General features: G+C 49.3%; 1 protein-coding gene across 3 annotated transcripts in view; it reads right to left on the bottom strand.

The window, feature by feature from the left end:
• The window catches only part of LOC129842937 (sodium-dependent lysophosphatidylcholine symporter 1-B-like), a 49,033-nt gene that overhangs the window by 20,642 nt on the left and 15,891 nt on the right, over positions 1 to 12,500 (bottom strand). For all 3 annotated transcript variants that reach the window (XM_055911644.1, XM_055911646.1, XM_055911645.1), the window contains exons 4-7: positions 8,858 to 8,981; positions 8,441 to 8,519; positions 6,101 to 6,288; positions 3,783 to 3,873 (exon numbers count right to left, since the gene is read on the bottom strand). In XM_055911644.1, coding sequence (XP_055767619.1) covers positions 3,783 to 3,873; positions 6,101 to 6,288; positions 8,441 to 8,519; positions 8,858 to 8,981 — 482 coding nt within the window. The remainder of the gene's footprint in view (positions 1 to 3,782; positions 3,874 to 6,100; positions 6,289 to 8,440; positions 8,520 to 8,857; positions 8,982 to 12,500) is intronic.

Below are 12,500 nucleotides of genomic sequence, written 5' to 3'. Positions count from 1 at the left end.
CACAGCCCATCAGGTCACCATGGACACAGCCCATCAGGCCACCGCGGACACAGCCCATCTTTTAGAGCATCAGGCCACCGTGGACACAGTCCATCTGTTAGAGCATCAGGCCACCGTGGACACAGCCCATCTGTTAGAGCATCAGGCCACCGTGGACACAGCTCATCTGTTAGAGCATCAGGCCACCGTGGACACAGTCCATCTGTTAGAGCATCAGGCCACCGTGGACACAGCCCATCAGGTCACCATGGACACAGCCCATCAGGCCACCGCGGACACAGCCCATTTGTTAGAGCATCAGGCCACCGTGGACACAGCCCATCAGGCCACCGCGGACACAGCCCATCAGGCCACCGCGGACACAGCCCATCTGTTAGAGCATCAGGCCACCGTGGACACAGCCCATCAGGCCACCGCGGACACAGCCCATCTGTTAGAGCATCAGGCCACCGTAGACACAGCCCATCAGGCCACCGCGGACACAGCCCATCTTTTAGAGCATCAGGCCACCGTGGACACAGCCCATCTTTTAGAGCATCAGGCCACCGTGGACACAGTCCATCTGTTAGAGCATCAGGCCACCGTGGACACAGCCCATCAGGTCACCATGGACACAGCCCATCAGGCCACCGCGGACACAGCCCATTTGTTAGAGCATCAGGCCACCGTGGACACAGCCCATCAGGCCACCGCGGACACAGCCCATCAGGCCACCGCGGACACAGCCCATCAGGCCACCGTGGACACAGTCCATCTGTTAGAGCATCAGGCCACCGTGGACACAGCTCATCTGTTAGAGCATCAGGCCACCGTGGACACAGCCCATCAGGTCACCATGGACACAGCCCATCAGGTCACCGCGGACACAGCCCATCAGGTCACCATGGACACAGCCCATCAGGTCACCATGGACACAGCCCATCAGGTCACCATGGACACAGCCCATCAGGTCACCATGGACACAGCCCATCAGGTCACCATGGACACAGCCCATCAGGTCACCATGGACACAGCCCATCAGGTCACCATGGACACAGCCCATCGGGTCACCATGGACACAGCCCATCGGGTCACCATGGACACAGCCCATCGGGTCACCATGGACACAGCCCATCGGGTCACCATGGACACAGCCCATCGGGTCACCATGGACACAGCCCATCGGGTCACCATGGACACAGCCCATCAGGTCACCATGGACACAGCCCATCAGGTCACCATGGACACAGCCCATCAGGTCACCATGGACACAGCCCATCAGGTCACCATGGACACAGCCCATCAGGTCACCATGGACACAGCCCATCAGGTCACCATGGACACAGCCCATCAGGTCACCATGGACACAGCCCATCAGGTCACCATGGACACAGCCCATCAGGTCACCATGGACACAGCCCATCAGGTCACCATGGACACAGCCCATCAGGCCACCGCGGACACAGTCCATCTGTTAGAGCATCAGGTCACCGTGGACACAGCCCATCTGTTAGAGCATCAGGTCACCATGGACACAGTCCATCTGTTAGAGCATCAGGTCACCATGGACACAGCCCATCAGGTCACCATGGACACAGCCCATCAGGTCACCATGGACACAGCCCATCGGGTCACCATGGACACAGCCCATCAGGTCACCATGGACACAGCCCATCAGGTCACCATGGACACAGCCCATCAGGTCACCATGGACACAGCCCATCAGGTCACCATGGACACAGCCCATCAGGTCACCATGGACACAGCCCATCAGGTCACCATGGACACAGCCCATCAGGTCACCATGGACACAGCCCATCGGGTCACCATGGACACAGCCCATCAGGTCACCATGGACACAGCCCATCAGGTCACCATGGACACAGCCCATCAGGTCACCATGGACACAGCCCATCAGGTCACCATGGACACAGCCCATCGGGTCACCATGGACACAGCCCATCAGGTCACCATGGACACAGCCCATCAGGTCACCATGGACACAGCCCATCAGGTCACCATGGACACAGCCCATCGGGTCACCATGGACACAGCCCATCGGGCCACCATGGACACAGCCCATCAGGTCACCATGGACACAGCCCATCAGGTCACCATGGACACAGCCCATCAGGTCACCATGGACACAGCCCATCGGGCCACCGTGGACACAGTCCATCTGTTAGAGCATCAGGTCACCATGGACACAGCCCATCAGGTCACCATGGACACAGCCCATCAGGTCACCATGGACACAGCCCATCAGGTCACCATGGACACAGCCCATCAGGTCACCATGGACACAGCCCATCAGGTCACCGCGGACACAGCCCATCAGGTCACCATGGACACAGCCCATCAGGTCACCATGGACACAGCCCATCGGGCCACCGTGGACACAGTCCATCTGTTAGAGCATCAGGTCACCATGGACACAGCCCATCAGGTCACCGCGGACACAGCCCATCAGGTCACCATGGACACAGCCCATCAGGTCACCATGGACACAGCCCATCGGGCCACCGTGGACACAGTCCATCTGTTAGAGCATCAGGTCACCATGGACACAGCCCATCAGGTCACCGCGGACACAGCCCATCAGGTCACCATGGACACAGCCCATCAGGTCACCATGGACACAGCCCATCAGGTCACCATGGACACAGCCCATCAGGTCACCGCGGACACAGCCCATCAGGTCACCATGGACACAGCCCATCGGGTCACCATGGACACAGCCCATCGGGCCACCATGGACACAGCCCATCAGGTCACCATGGACACAGCCCATCAGGTCACCATGGACACAGCCCATCAGGTCACCGCGGACACAGCCCATCAGGTCACCATGGACACAGCCCATCAGGTCACCATGGACACAGCCCATCAGGTCACCGCGGACACAGCCCATCAGGTCACCATGGACACAGCCCATCAGGTCACCATGGACACAGCCCATCAGGTCACCATGGACACAGCCCATCAGGTCACCGCGGACACAGCCCATCAGGTCACCATGGACACAGCCCATCAGGTCACCATGGACACAGCCCATCGGGCCACCGTGGACACAGTCCATCTGTTAGAGCATCAGGTCACCATGGACACAGCCCATCAGGTCACCGCGGACACAGCCCATCAGGTCACCATGGACACAGCCCATCAGGTCACCATGGACACAGCCCATCAGGTCACCATGGACACAGCCCATCAGGTCACCATGGACACAGCCCATCAGGTCACCGCGGACACAGCCCATCAGGTCACCATGGACACAGCCCATCGGGCCACCATGGACACAGCCCATCGGGCCACCATGGACACAGCCCATCAGGTCACCATGGACACAGCCCATCAGGTCACCATGGACACAGCCCATCAGGTCACCGCGGACACAGCCCATCAGGTCACCATGGACACAGCCCATCAGGTCACCATGGACACAGCCCATCAGGTCACCGCGGACACAGCCCATCAGGTCACCATGGACACAGCCCATCAGGTCACCATGGACACAGCCCATCAGGTCACCATGGACACAGCCCATCGGGTCACCATGGACACAGTCCATCAGGATAAACGGTGTACTGCGTCATCACACCACACTGTCGGTCTCAATAACATCCACGTAAAGAGAGTGGGCTTGTTTAGAAGGACGCCATTTGGGGAATTCCCCACGAGCTCATCGTTTTATAATAGCAACAGGGAAAGTTAATGACACATAGTTAACACATTAAATATCAAAAGAGGGTTTGTTGATTTGAGGGCTGGAGAGACAAAATGGTCCCCCCCCTTGCCTTTACCTTTCTTCTCCTTGACTCCGAAGAACAGCACCACAGCACAGAGGACGTAGATGGAACAGATGGCTCCGGAGGCGACGTTGTAGGCCGTTTTCTGTGACAGTAGAGAGGGACAGCGGCTTAGTGGACTGCGGTAACCGTAGTAGTAAAACAACAAACAAAACAATATACAAAAGACTAGCTTTGTGGCAAACATTTCCTGGAGAGACAGCAGGTCAGTAGACTATAGGACATTAAACAGCCAATAGGAGGGAGGGACAGCAGGTTAGTAGACTATAGGACAGTAAACAGCCAATTGGAGGGAGGGACAGCAGGTCAGTAGACTATAGGACAGTAAACATAGAGAACAGCCAATAGGAGAGAGGGACAGCAGGTCAGTAGACTATAGGACAGTAAACACAGAGAACAGCCAATAGGAGAGAGGGACAGCAGGTCAGTAGACTATAGGACAGTAAACAGCCAATAGGAGAGAGGGACAGCAGGTCAGTAGACTATAGGACAGTAAACACAGAGAACAGCCAATAGGAGAGCGGGACAGCAGGTCAGTAGACTATAGGACAGTGAACAGCCAATAGGAGAGAGGGACAGCAGGTCAGTAGACTATAGGACAGTAAACAGCCAATTGGAGGGAGGGACAGCAGGTCAGTAGACTATAGGACAGTAAACAGAGAGAACAGCCAATAGGAGAGAGGGACAGCAGGTCAGTAGACTATAGGACAGTAAACACAGAGAACAGCCAATAGGAGAGAGGGACAGCAGGTCAGTAGACTATAGGACAGTAAACAGAGAGAACAGCCAATAGGAGGTCAGTAGACTACAGTAACCTGATAGGCCTAGTATTAGTCACATGTAGTAGAACATGTGTTAAAGCTACTATATCTGGTATTTCCGGATGATTTTTAGACTCTCATGCTGATACAGAGAGACTCATTCATGCTTTTATTACAAGCAGGCTTGACTACTGTAATGCTCTCCTGTCTGGTCAACCCAAGAAAGCCATTGGTCAACTGTAAAACATACAGAATGCTGCAGGGTACTGACCAAGACCAGACAGAGAACACATTACACCGGTTTTAAGGTCTCTGTACTGTAAAACATACAGAATACTGCAGGGTACTGACCCAGACCAGACAGAGAACACATTACACCGGTTTTAAGGTCTCTGTACTGTAAAACATTCAGAATACTGCAGGGTACTGACCCAGACCAGACAGAGAACACATTACACCGGTTTTAAGGTCTCTGTACTGTAAAACATACAGAATACTGCAGGGTATTGACCCAGACCAGACAGAGAACACATTACACTGGTTTTAAGGTCTCTGTACTGTAAAACATACAGAATACTGCAGGGTATTGACCCAGACCAGACAGAGAACACATTACACTGGTTTTAAGGTCTCTGTACTGGCTGCCTGTGAGTTTTAGAATTAATTTAAACTACCTCAAATCCTAGGGACCAAGAGCCCTGGAGAGGCAGCCTTTAGTTACTATGCCCCCAGCCTTTAGTTACTCTGCCCCCAGCCTTTAGTTACTATGCCCCCAGCCTTTAGTTACTATGCCCCCAGCCTTTAGTTACTATGCCCCCAGCCTTTAGTTACTATGCCCCCAGCCTTTAGTTACTATGCCCCCAGCCTCTGGAATAGCCTGCCAGAGAACCTGAGGAGACCAAGAGGCATGGAGAGGCAGCCTTTAGTTACTATGCCCCCAGCCTTTAGTTACTATGCCCCCAGCCTTTAGTTACTATGCCCCCAGCCTTTAGTTACTATGCCCCCAGCCTTTAGTTACTATGCCCCCAGCCTTTAGTTACTATGCCCCCAGCCTTTAGTTACTATGCCCCCAGCCTTTAGTTACTATGCCCCCAGCCTTTAGTTACTATGCTCCCAGCCTTTAGTTACTATGCTCCCAGCCTTTAGTTACTATGCCCCCAGCCTTTAGTTACTATGCCCCCAGCCTCTGGAATAGCCTGCCAGAGAACCTGAGGGGGGGCCAAAACTGTGGACATATTTAAAATGTTTGTTGAGTAGTGAATATTTAATCTTATTTTCATATCATTTTATTAGTTTTTTCCCCTGTAAAGCACATTGTGTTGCATTCCATGTCTGAAATGGGCTGTATAAATAAAGTTAGATTTGATAGGATACGGTGTGTGTGTGTGTGTGTGTGTGTGTGTGTGTGTGTGTGTGTGTGTGTGTGTGTGTGTGTGTGTGTGCGCGTGCGTGCGTGCGTGCGTGCGTGCGTGCGTGCGTGTGTGTGTCGGTGTGTGTGTGTGTGTGTGTGTGTGTGTGTGTGTGTGTGTGTGTGTGTGTGTGTGTGTGTACCGTTTGGTCCAGGGTGATGACAGTGGTGATCGTGGCGTTGACTTCCTGTCCCAGCAACAGGGAGGAGTTTAACCCGTCGGCCGTGACATTATCACCGGGCGTCGGGATACAGGGGGCGTTGGCCATGCCCACAATCTGACCCTGGACGGCTGTGCCAATCACAGTACCCAGAACCTCTACCGTCATTCCTGATTGGACGAGAGAAGCATACAGATGAGACAAACCGACCAATGATCATCTTTCCATTCGGTCTGAAAAAAACAAAAAACAACCAATGATCCTCTTGGAGGTCCTCTGTAGCTCAGTTGATAGAGCGTGGCGTTTGGAAACCCCAGGATAGTCGGTTCGATTCCCAGGACCACCCATAAGTAAACCATACCCACGCAGGACTAATTAGCTTTGGATAAAACCGTCTGCTAAAATGGCTTATATTATTATTAATATATAAATGATTATTAATGTATATATAATTATATAATTATTTATATTATTGATTGAGGTGCCTGTGGCTGCGTCACATCCGACCGTGATTGGGAGCCCCAAAGGGCGGCGCACAATTGTCCGGGTTTGGCCCGGGTTTGGCCGTCATTGTAAATAAGAATTTGTTCTTAACTGACACGCCTAGTTAAATAAAAAGTTAAATAAAAGGTTATTTATTGTGTCCTAATATCCAAACGTGTAGACTATTAGTAGTAGGCATTATCAATAACTTAATGTGAAATCGATATTGTTTCAAATTGATATGAGTAAGACATTATATCGGTTTATCCTCGAGGTTAACCTACACTATACAATCAGTGGCCAGTTTAGTACTTGGTCAGACCCCCCCCCTTTGCCTCCAGAACAGCCTGAATTCTTCGTGGCGTGGGTTGTACAATGTGTGGCATTCAAACGTTGCTCAATTGCTATCACAAGACCTAACGTGTGCCAGGAAAACATTCTCCACACCATTACACCACCAGCCAGGCAGGATGGGGCCATGGACTCATGCTGCTTACGCCAAATCATGACTCTGCCATCAGCATGAGGCAACATGAATCGGCATGTCAGACCAAGCAATGTTTTTACCACTCAATTCTCCAGTGTTGGTGATGGCGTGTCCATTGGAGACGCTTAGTGTTTTTTAAGCTGATAGGAGTGGAACCCCAGTGTGGTTGTCTGCTGCAAATAGCCAATCCGTGACGAGGATCGACGAGCTGTGCGTTCCCGAGATGCCGTTCTGCGCCGTTATTTGTCCGTTTGTGGCCCTTCTGTTACCTTTGACCTCTGTCATCAACGCCCTCTGTTAGCTTGTACGACTCTTGCCATTCTCCTTTGACCTCTGTCATCAACGCCCTCTGTTAGCTTGTACGACTCTTGCCATTCTCCTTTGACCTCTGTCATCAACGCCCTCTGTTAGCTTGTACGACTCTTGCCATTCTCCTTTGACCTCTGTCATCAACGCCCTCTGTTAGCTTGTACGACTCTTGCCATTCTCCTTTGACCTCTGTCATCAACGCCCTCTGTTAGCTTGTACGACTCTTGCCATTCTCCTTTGACCTCTGTCATCAACGCCCTCTGTTAGCTTGTACGACTCTTGCCATTCTCCTTTGACCTCTGTCATCAACGCCCTCTGTTACCTTTGACCTCTGTCATCAACGCCCTCTGTTACCTTTGACCTCTGTCATCAACGCCCTCAGGACTGGATGTTTGTTTTGATTGTCCCACCATTCTTGGGGGAAAAAAACCTTGACACTGTCGTCCGTGAAAAACCCCAGGAGGCCGTTTCTAAGATACTGACGCGCCCGGCACCGACGATCACACCACACTCAGTCTCTGGTCACCCATTCCCCTCCCCCCCCCCCCCCCCCCCCCCCCCCTTCATTCTAACGTTCAAATGAACAGTAACTGAATCCCTGGATGTCTGTCTGCTTTATATAACAAGCCACGACCACGTGACTCACGTGTCTGTAGGAGCGAAGCATTTTGGTGAACGGGGGGGGGGGGGGGGGGGGGGGTTGTACCTAATAAACTGTCCACTGAGTGTATATGACACGTTCCTGTAGTTATCCTTAATTGCCCGCTGATAGGTCAACGCTTCTCATTGTGTTGAAACTGGTTAGGTAGGTTAAGACCCCGAGACCATTCACCCCTTGGCCCAATGGACAATCGACAAGCAGTTGTCTGGACTTCACAAAGCCTTGGAAATTAACAGAAAAACAAAACACAGTTGCAATGTTGCCCGACGTAGTATTGACGTCGGGCAGTGACGTCGGGCAGTGACGTCGGGCAGTGACGTCGGGTAGTGACGTCGGGTAGTGACGTCGGGTAGTGACGTAAGAGTCCGGGTATAAGACGTACTGTAAGCAGTGGCAGAGTCCCTCTCCTTCTGGTCTTCACTGATGAACATGGTGAGAGCCGAGTAGGGCACATGGAAACACTGGAGAGAGAGAGAGAGAGACAGAGAGAGAGACAGAGAGAGAGAGAGAGAGCATTTTTTTGACTGTTACCATTTTATTGTTACTATTTTTATATTTAATTTTGTATTATTATTTACTGCCATTCTATATTATTATTTGTCATTGTTTATAATTTTATTTCAATGTATATTGTATACATTGTTGCTTTGGCAATATTGACACAATGTTTTTCATGCCAATAAAGCAGCTTGAATTTGAATTTGAGAGACAGAGAGAGAGAGAGATATTGAAATGATTGGATTGCACCCGGGTTCGTGTTTCTTTATACCTGTGGACGTGTAGGATTCCTTTAACTCACCGTCTGAAGGGTCTGGAAGAGGCAGTAGAAGACCAGGTACCAGATGACCCTCCCATCCTCAAACACAGGAACGTACCAGATGAGGAAGTAACTGACCACGGCTAGAGGAGTAGAGAACAGGATCCTAAACCGAGACAGAGAGACAGAGAGAGAGAGAGAGAGACAGAGAGACAGAGAGAGAGAGACAGAGAGAGAGAGACAGAGACAGAGACAGAGAGAGAGACAGAGACAGACAGAGAGAGACAGAGAGAGAGAGAGAGAGAGAGACAGAGAGAGACAGAGAGAGAGACAGAGAGAGAGACAGAGAGAGAGACAGAGAGAGAGACAGAGACAGAGAGACAGAGACAGAGACAGAGACAGAGACAGAGACAGAGAGAGAGAGAGAGACAGAGAGACAGAGACAGAAAACAGTAAATCAAGCATCGTACATTGTCACATAATGTCTATGTCCTCTTCACAGACACTGTGGTTATCTAGTGAAGTCGCTGTAACCAAGCTGTCAAATGACTGAGTGAACAGCCTCTTACTAAATAAACAGCTATTTCCACTTGGGGAGTCTGTAATGACAGGCTAAGGCCAAGTGATGACAGGAGAGTCAAAAGGCCCAAGTAGTCAAGAGGACACTAATAACTTTCTGTAGGCAAAAAATAAATAAAATAAAACATAGACCTTGATAGCTGTGACACATTCAAAAATAAACAATTTTATTTCTTCTTCGTAAAAGTAAAGATAACCTTGGTGAGATTGGCCTTGTGAGAATGGGTGCGTTTCAATAGTCTAAAAAGAGGCATCCTCATCTCCTCTCCTTCATTATCACCCATCTGATAAAAGGATAAAAAGGACAGAAAGCCATGACTACTGAGCTGTCACTCAACTCTGTCTGTTATTCCTCGCCAGTACAGAGAAAGGCAGTTCTACCGGTTCCTTAGCAACAATCAGCTGTCACTCAACTCTGTATGTTATTCCTCGCCAGTACAGAGAAAGGCAGTTCTACCGGTTCCTTAGCAACAATCAGCTGTCACTCAACTCTGTCTGTTATTCCTCGCCAGTACAGAGAAAGGCAGTTCTACCGGTTCCTTAGCAACAATCAGCTGTCACTCAACTCTGTATGTTATTCCTCGCCAGTACAGAGAAAGGCAGTTCTACCGGTTCCTTAGCAACAATCAGCTGTCACTCAACTCTGTCTGTTATTCCTCGCCAGTACAGAGAAAGGCAGTTCTACCGGTTCCTTAGCAACAATCAGCTGTCACTCAACTCTGTATGTTATTCCTCGCCAGTACAGAGAAAGGCAGTTCTACCGGTTCCTTAGCAACAATCAGCTGTCACTCAATTCTGTTTATTCCAGCACTGCCAGTAAGAAATGATGTTACTGTAAATGTCATGTGTTATGTAGCGACTGTGTGAGAACAGTGGGTCAGACAGAATGTATATGGTCACTCCCTGTCCCAGTTACGGACTTCCTGTGGCCTGATCGACGCGTTCCAACAGAGGAGAGGGCCGTGGATCCGCATCAAGGAGAAAAAGAGTTAGGTTTCCTCAGCGGGAAGTGGCCACATCACATCCGGTCATTGATTGGCTAAGGAGGATATGGTGCAAGCCAGCCACATCATCATCAGGTGAGCCACTAGATTATCGCACAAGGACAGGAAATGTCATATCGGACCACAAGACGCCATCATGTGCAACCTAATCTCCCCAGTGTTTATGACAACAGTTCAGTCGTGAGTTTGACACGGTGGAGTAGAACACTCCAAAATAAAAGATTAAGACATTCCTTCAGAACTTGATTATTTGTTTGGCTACTTCAGGATCAGCCTGTTGGTGGAGATGCCCTAAAAAGGGCTTTATCAAAAGTGCAAAAACGTTTCCTTGTCTTGTCTCCTTTGTTTCAGCAGCACTAATAAAAACAAATTAAACCTGTTCTGGGACCTACTTCCACTTCAAACAATAGCTTTGTCTCCTTGTTTTGGTAAAAGCTATGAACAGGTGGAAGCTGAATTTGGTAATAGGAGTTACTTTTCACCACATCAGTGTGTTCTCAGATCAGTATTGAGTATTGAGATGCAGCCGCCCATACCGGGTACAGTACAGGACCGAGGAGAGAGAGAGAGAGAGAGAGAAACTTACCCAAACTTAAGGAAAGCTTTGACTATGTACAGACTCAGTGAGTATAGCCTTGCTATTGAGAAAGACCGCCGTAGGCAGACATGGCTCTCAAGAGAAGACAGGCTATGTGCTCACTGCCCACAAAATGAGGTGGAAACTGAGCTGCACTTCCTAACCTCCTGCCCAATGTATGACCATATTAGAGAGACATATTTCCCTCAGATTACACAGATCCACAAAGAATTTGAAAACAAATCCAATTTTGATAAACTCCCATATCTACTGGGTGAAATTCCACAGTGTGCCATCACAGCAGCAAGATTTGTGACCTGTTGCCACAAGAAAAGGGCAACCAGTGAAGAACAAACACCATTGTAAATACAACCCATATTTATGCTTATTTATTTTAAATTGTGTGCTTTAACCATTTGTACATTGTTACAACACTGTATATGCCCTGCCCTGTGTAGGGTGCCGTCTTTCGGATGGGACGTTAAACGGGTGTCCTGACTCTCTGAGGTCATTAAAGATCCCATGGCACTTATCGTAAGAGTAGGGGTGTTAACCCCGGTGTCCTGGCTAAATTCCCAATCTGGCCCTCAAACCATCATGGTCACCTAATAATCCCCAGTTTACAATTGGCTCATTCATCCCCCTCCTCTCCCCTGTAACTATTCCCCAGGTCGTTGCTGCAAATGAGAACGTGTTCTCAGTCAACTTACCTGGTAAAATAACGGTAAATAAATAAATATATATAATATAACATTTGTAATTTCTTTATTGTTTTGTAACTTCTGTATGTGTAATGTTTACTGTTAATTTGTATTGTTTATTTCACTTTTGTATAATATCTACCTCACTTGCTTTGGCAATGTTAACACGTTTCCCATGCCAATAAAGCCCCTTGAATTGAATTGAATTGACACAGAGACAGAGACAGAGACAGAGAGAGAGAGAGAGAGAGAGAGAGAGAGAGAGAGAGAGAGAGAACTCTGATCTCAGAGAACTCACAGTCCCAGAGCAGAGAGCAAATGTTGTGTTACATATAGGGAGAGGTGTGACCGACCCATCAGGAATGTTACATCATGTCGGGAGCCTGGCTCAGCCTTTCGTTCACGCTCAGTGCAACGTCAAAGATCACTTGGCTCTGCCACGTCCCAAAACGAAGGTCCTGAGCTGTCTGGGTGTCAGTCCAATGTTCATTGTAGCAAAGGTCCTGTTGAATATCTGCCTGTATGTGTTTATTGTCGTTTATTGACTAACGCTGCATTTTTATTATCCAAATGACCTGAATGATTTTTTTAAATAAAATTCTAAAAACATAGTATATCATTTCACACTGATGTCATCAAAATGGGACATTGGGTTGTTCTGAACTGCTGATAACAGACTTCACTTCTTTTTTTTTAAAGAACTGTTCTTTTATCCAAATTTGTCTCCAATCTCTTGTCGGTTTGCCTGTGACATGACATGAATATAAAAGCAGCTCAAAAAAAAAAGATCCTATGTGGGAGTGCCTGGCTATACCCCATGCCTA

The sequence above is a fragment of the Salvelinus fontinalis genome, unplaced genomic scaffold (genome assembly GCF_029448725.1).
Source record: "Salvelinus fontinalis isolate EN_2023a unplaced genomic scaffold, ASM2944872v1 scaffold_0077, whole genome shotgun sequence".
In the NCBI taxonomy this organism is placed as follows: domain Eukaryota; kingdom Metazoa; phylum Chordata; class Actinopteri; order Salmoniformes; family Salmonidae; genus Salvelinus; species Salvelinus fontinalis.
The sequence above is the reverse complement of the archived record's forward strand: the minus strand, read 5'-3'. Positions and strand labels throughout refer to the sequence as shown.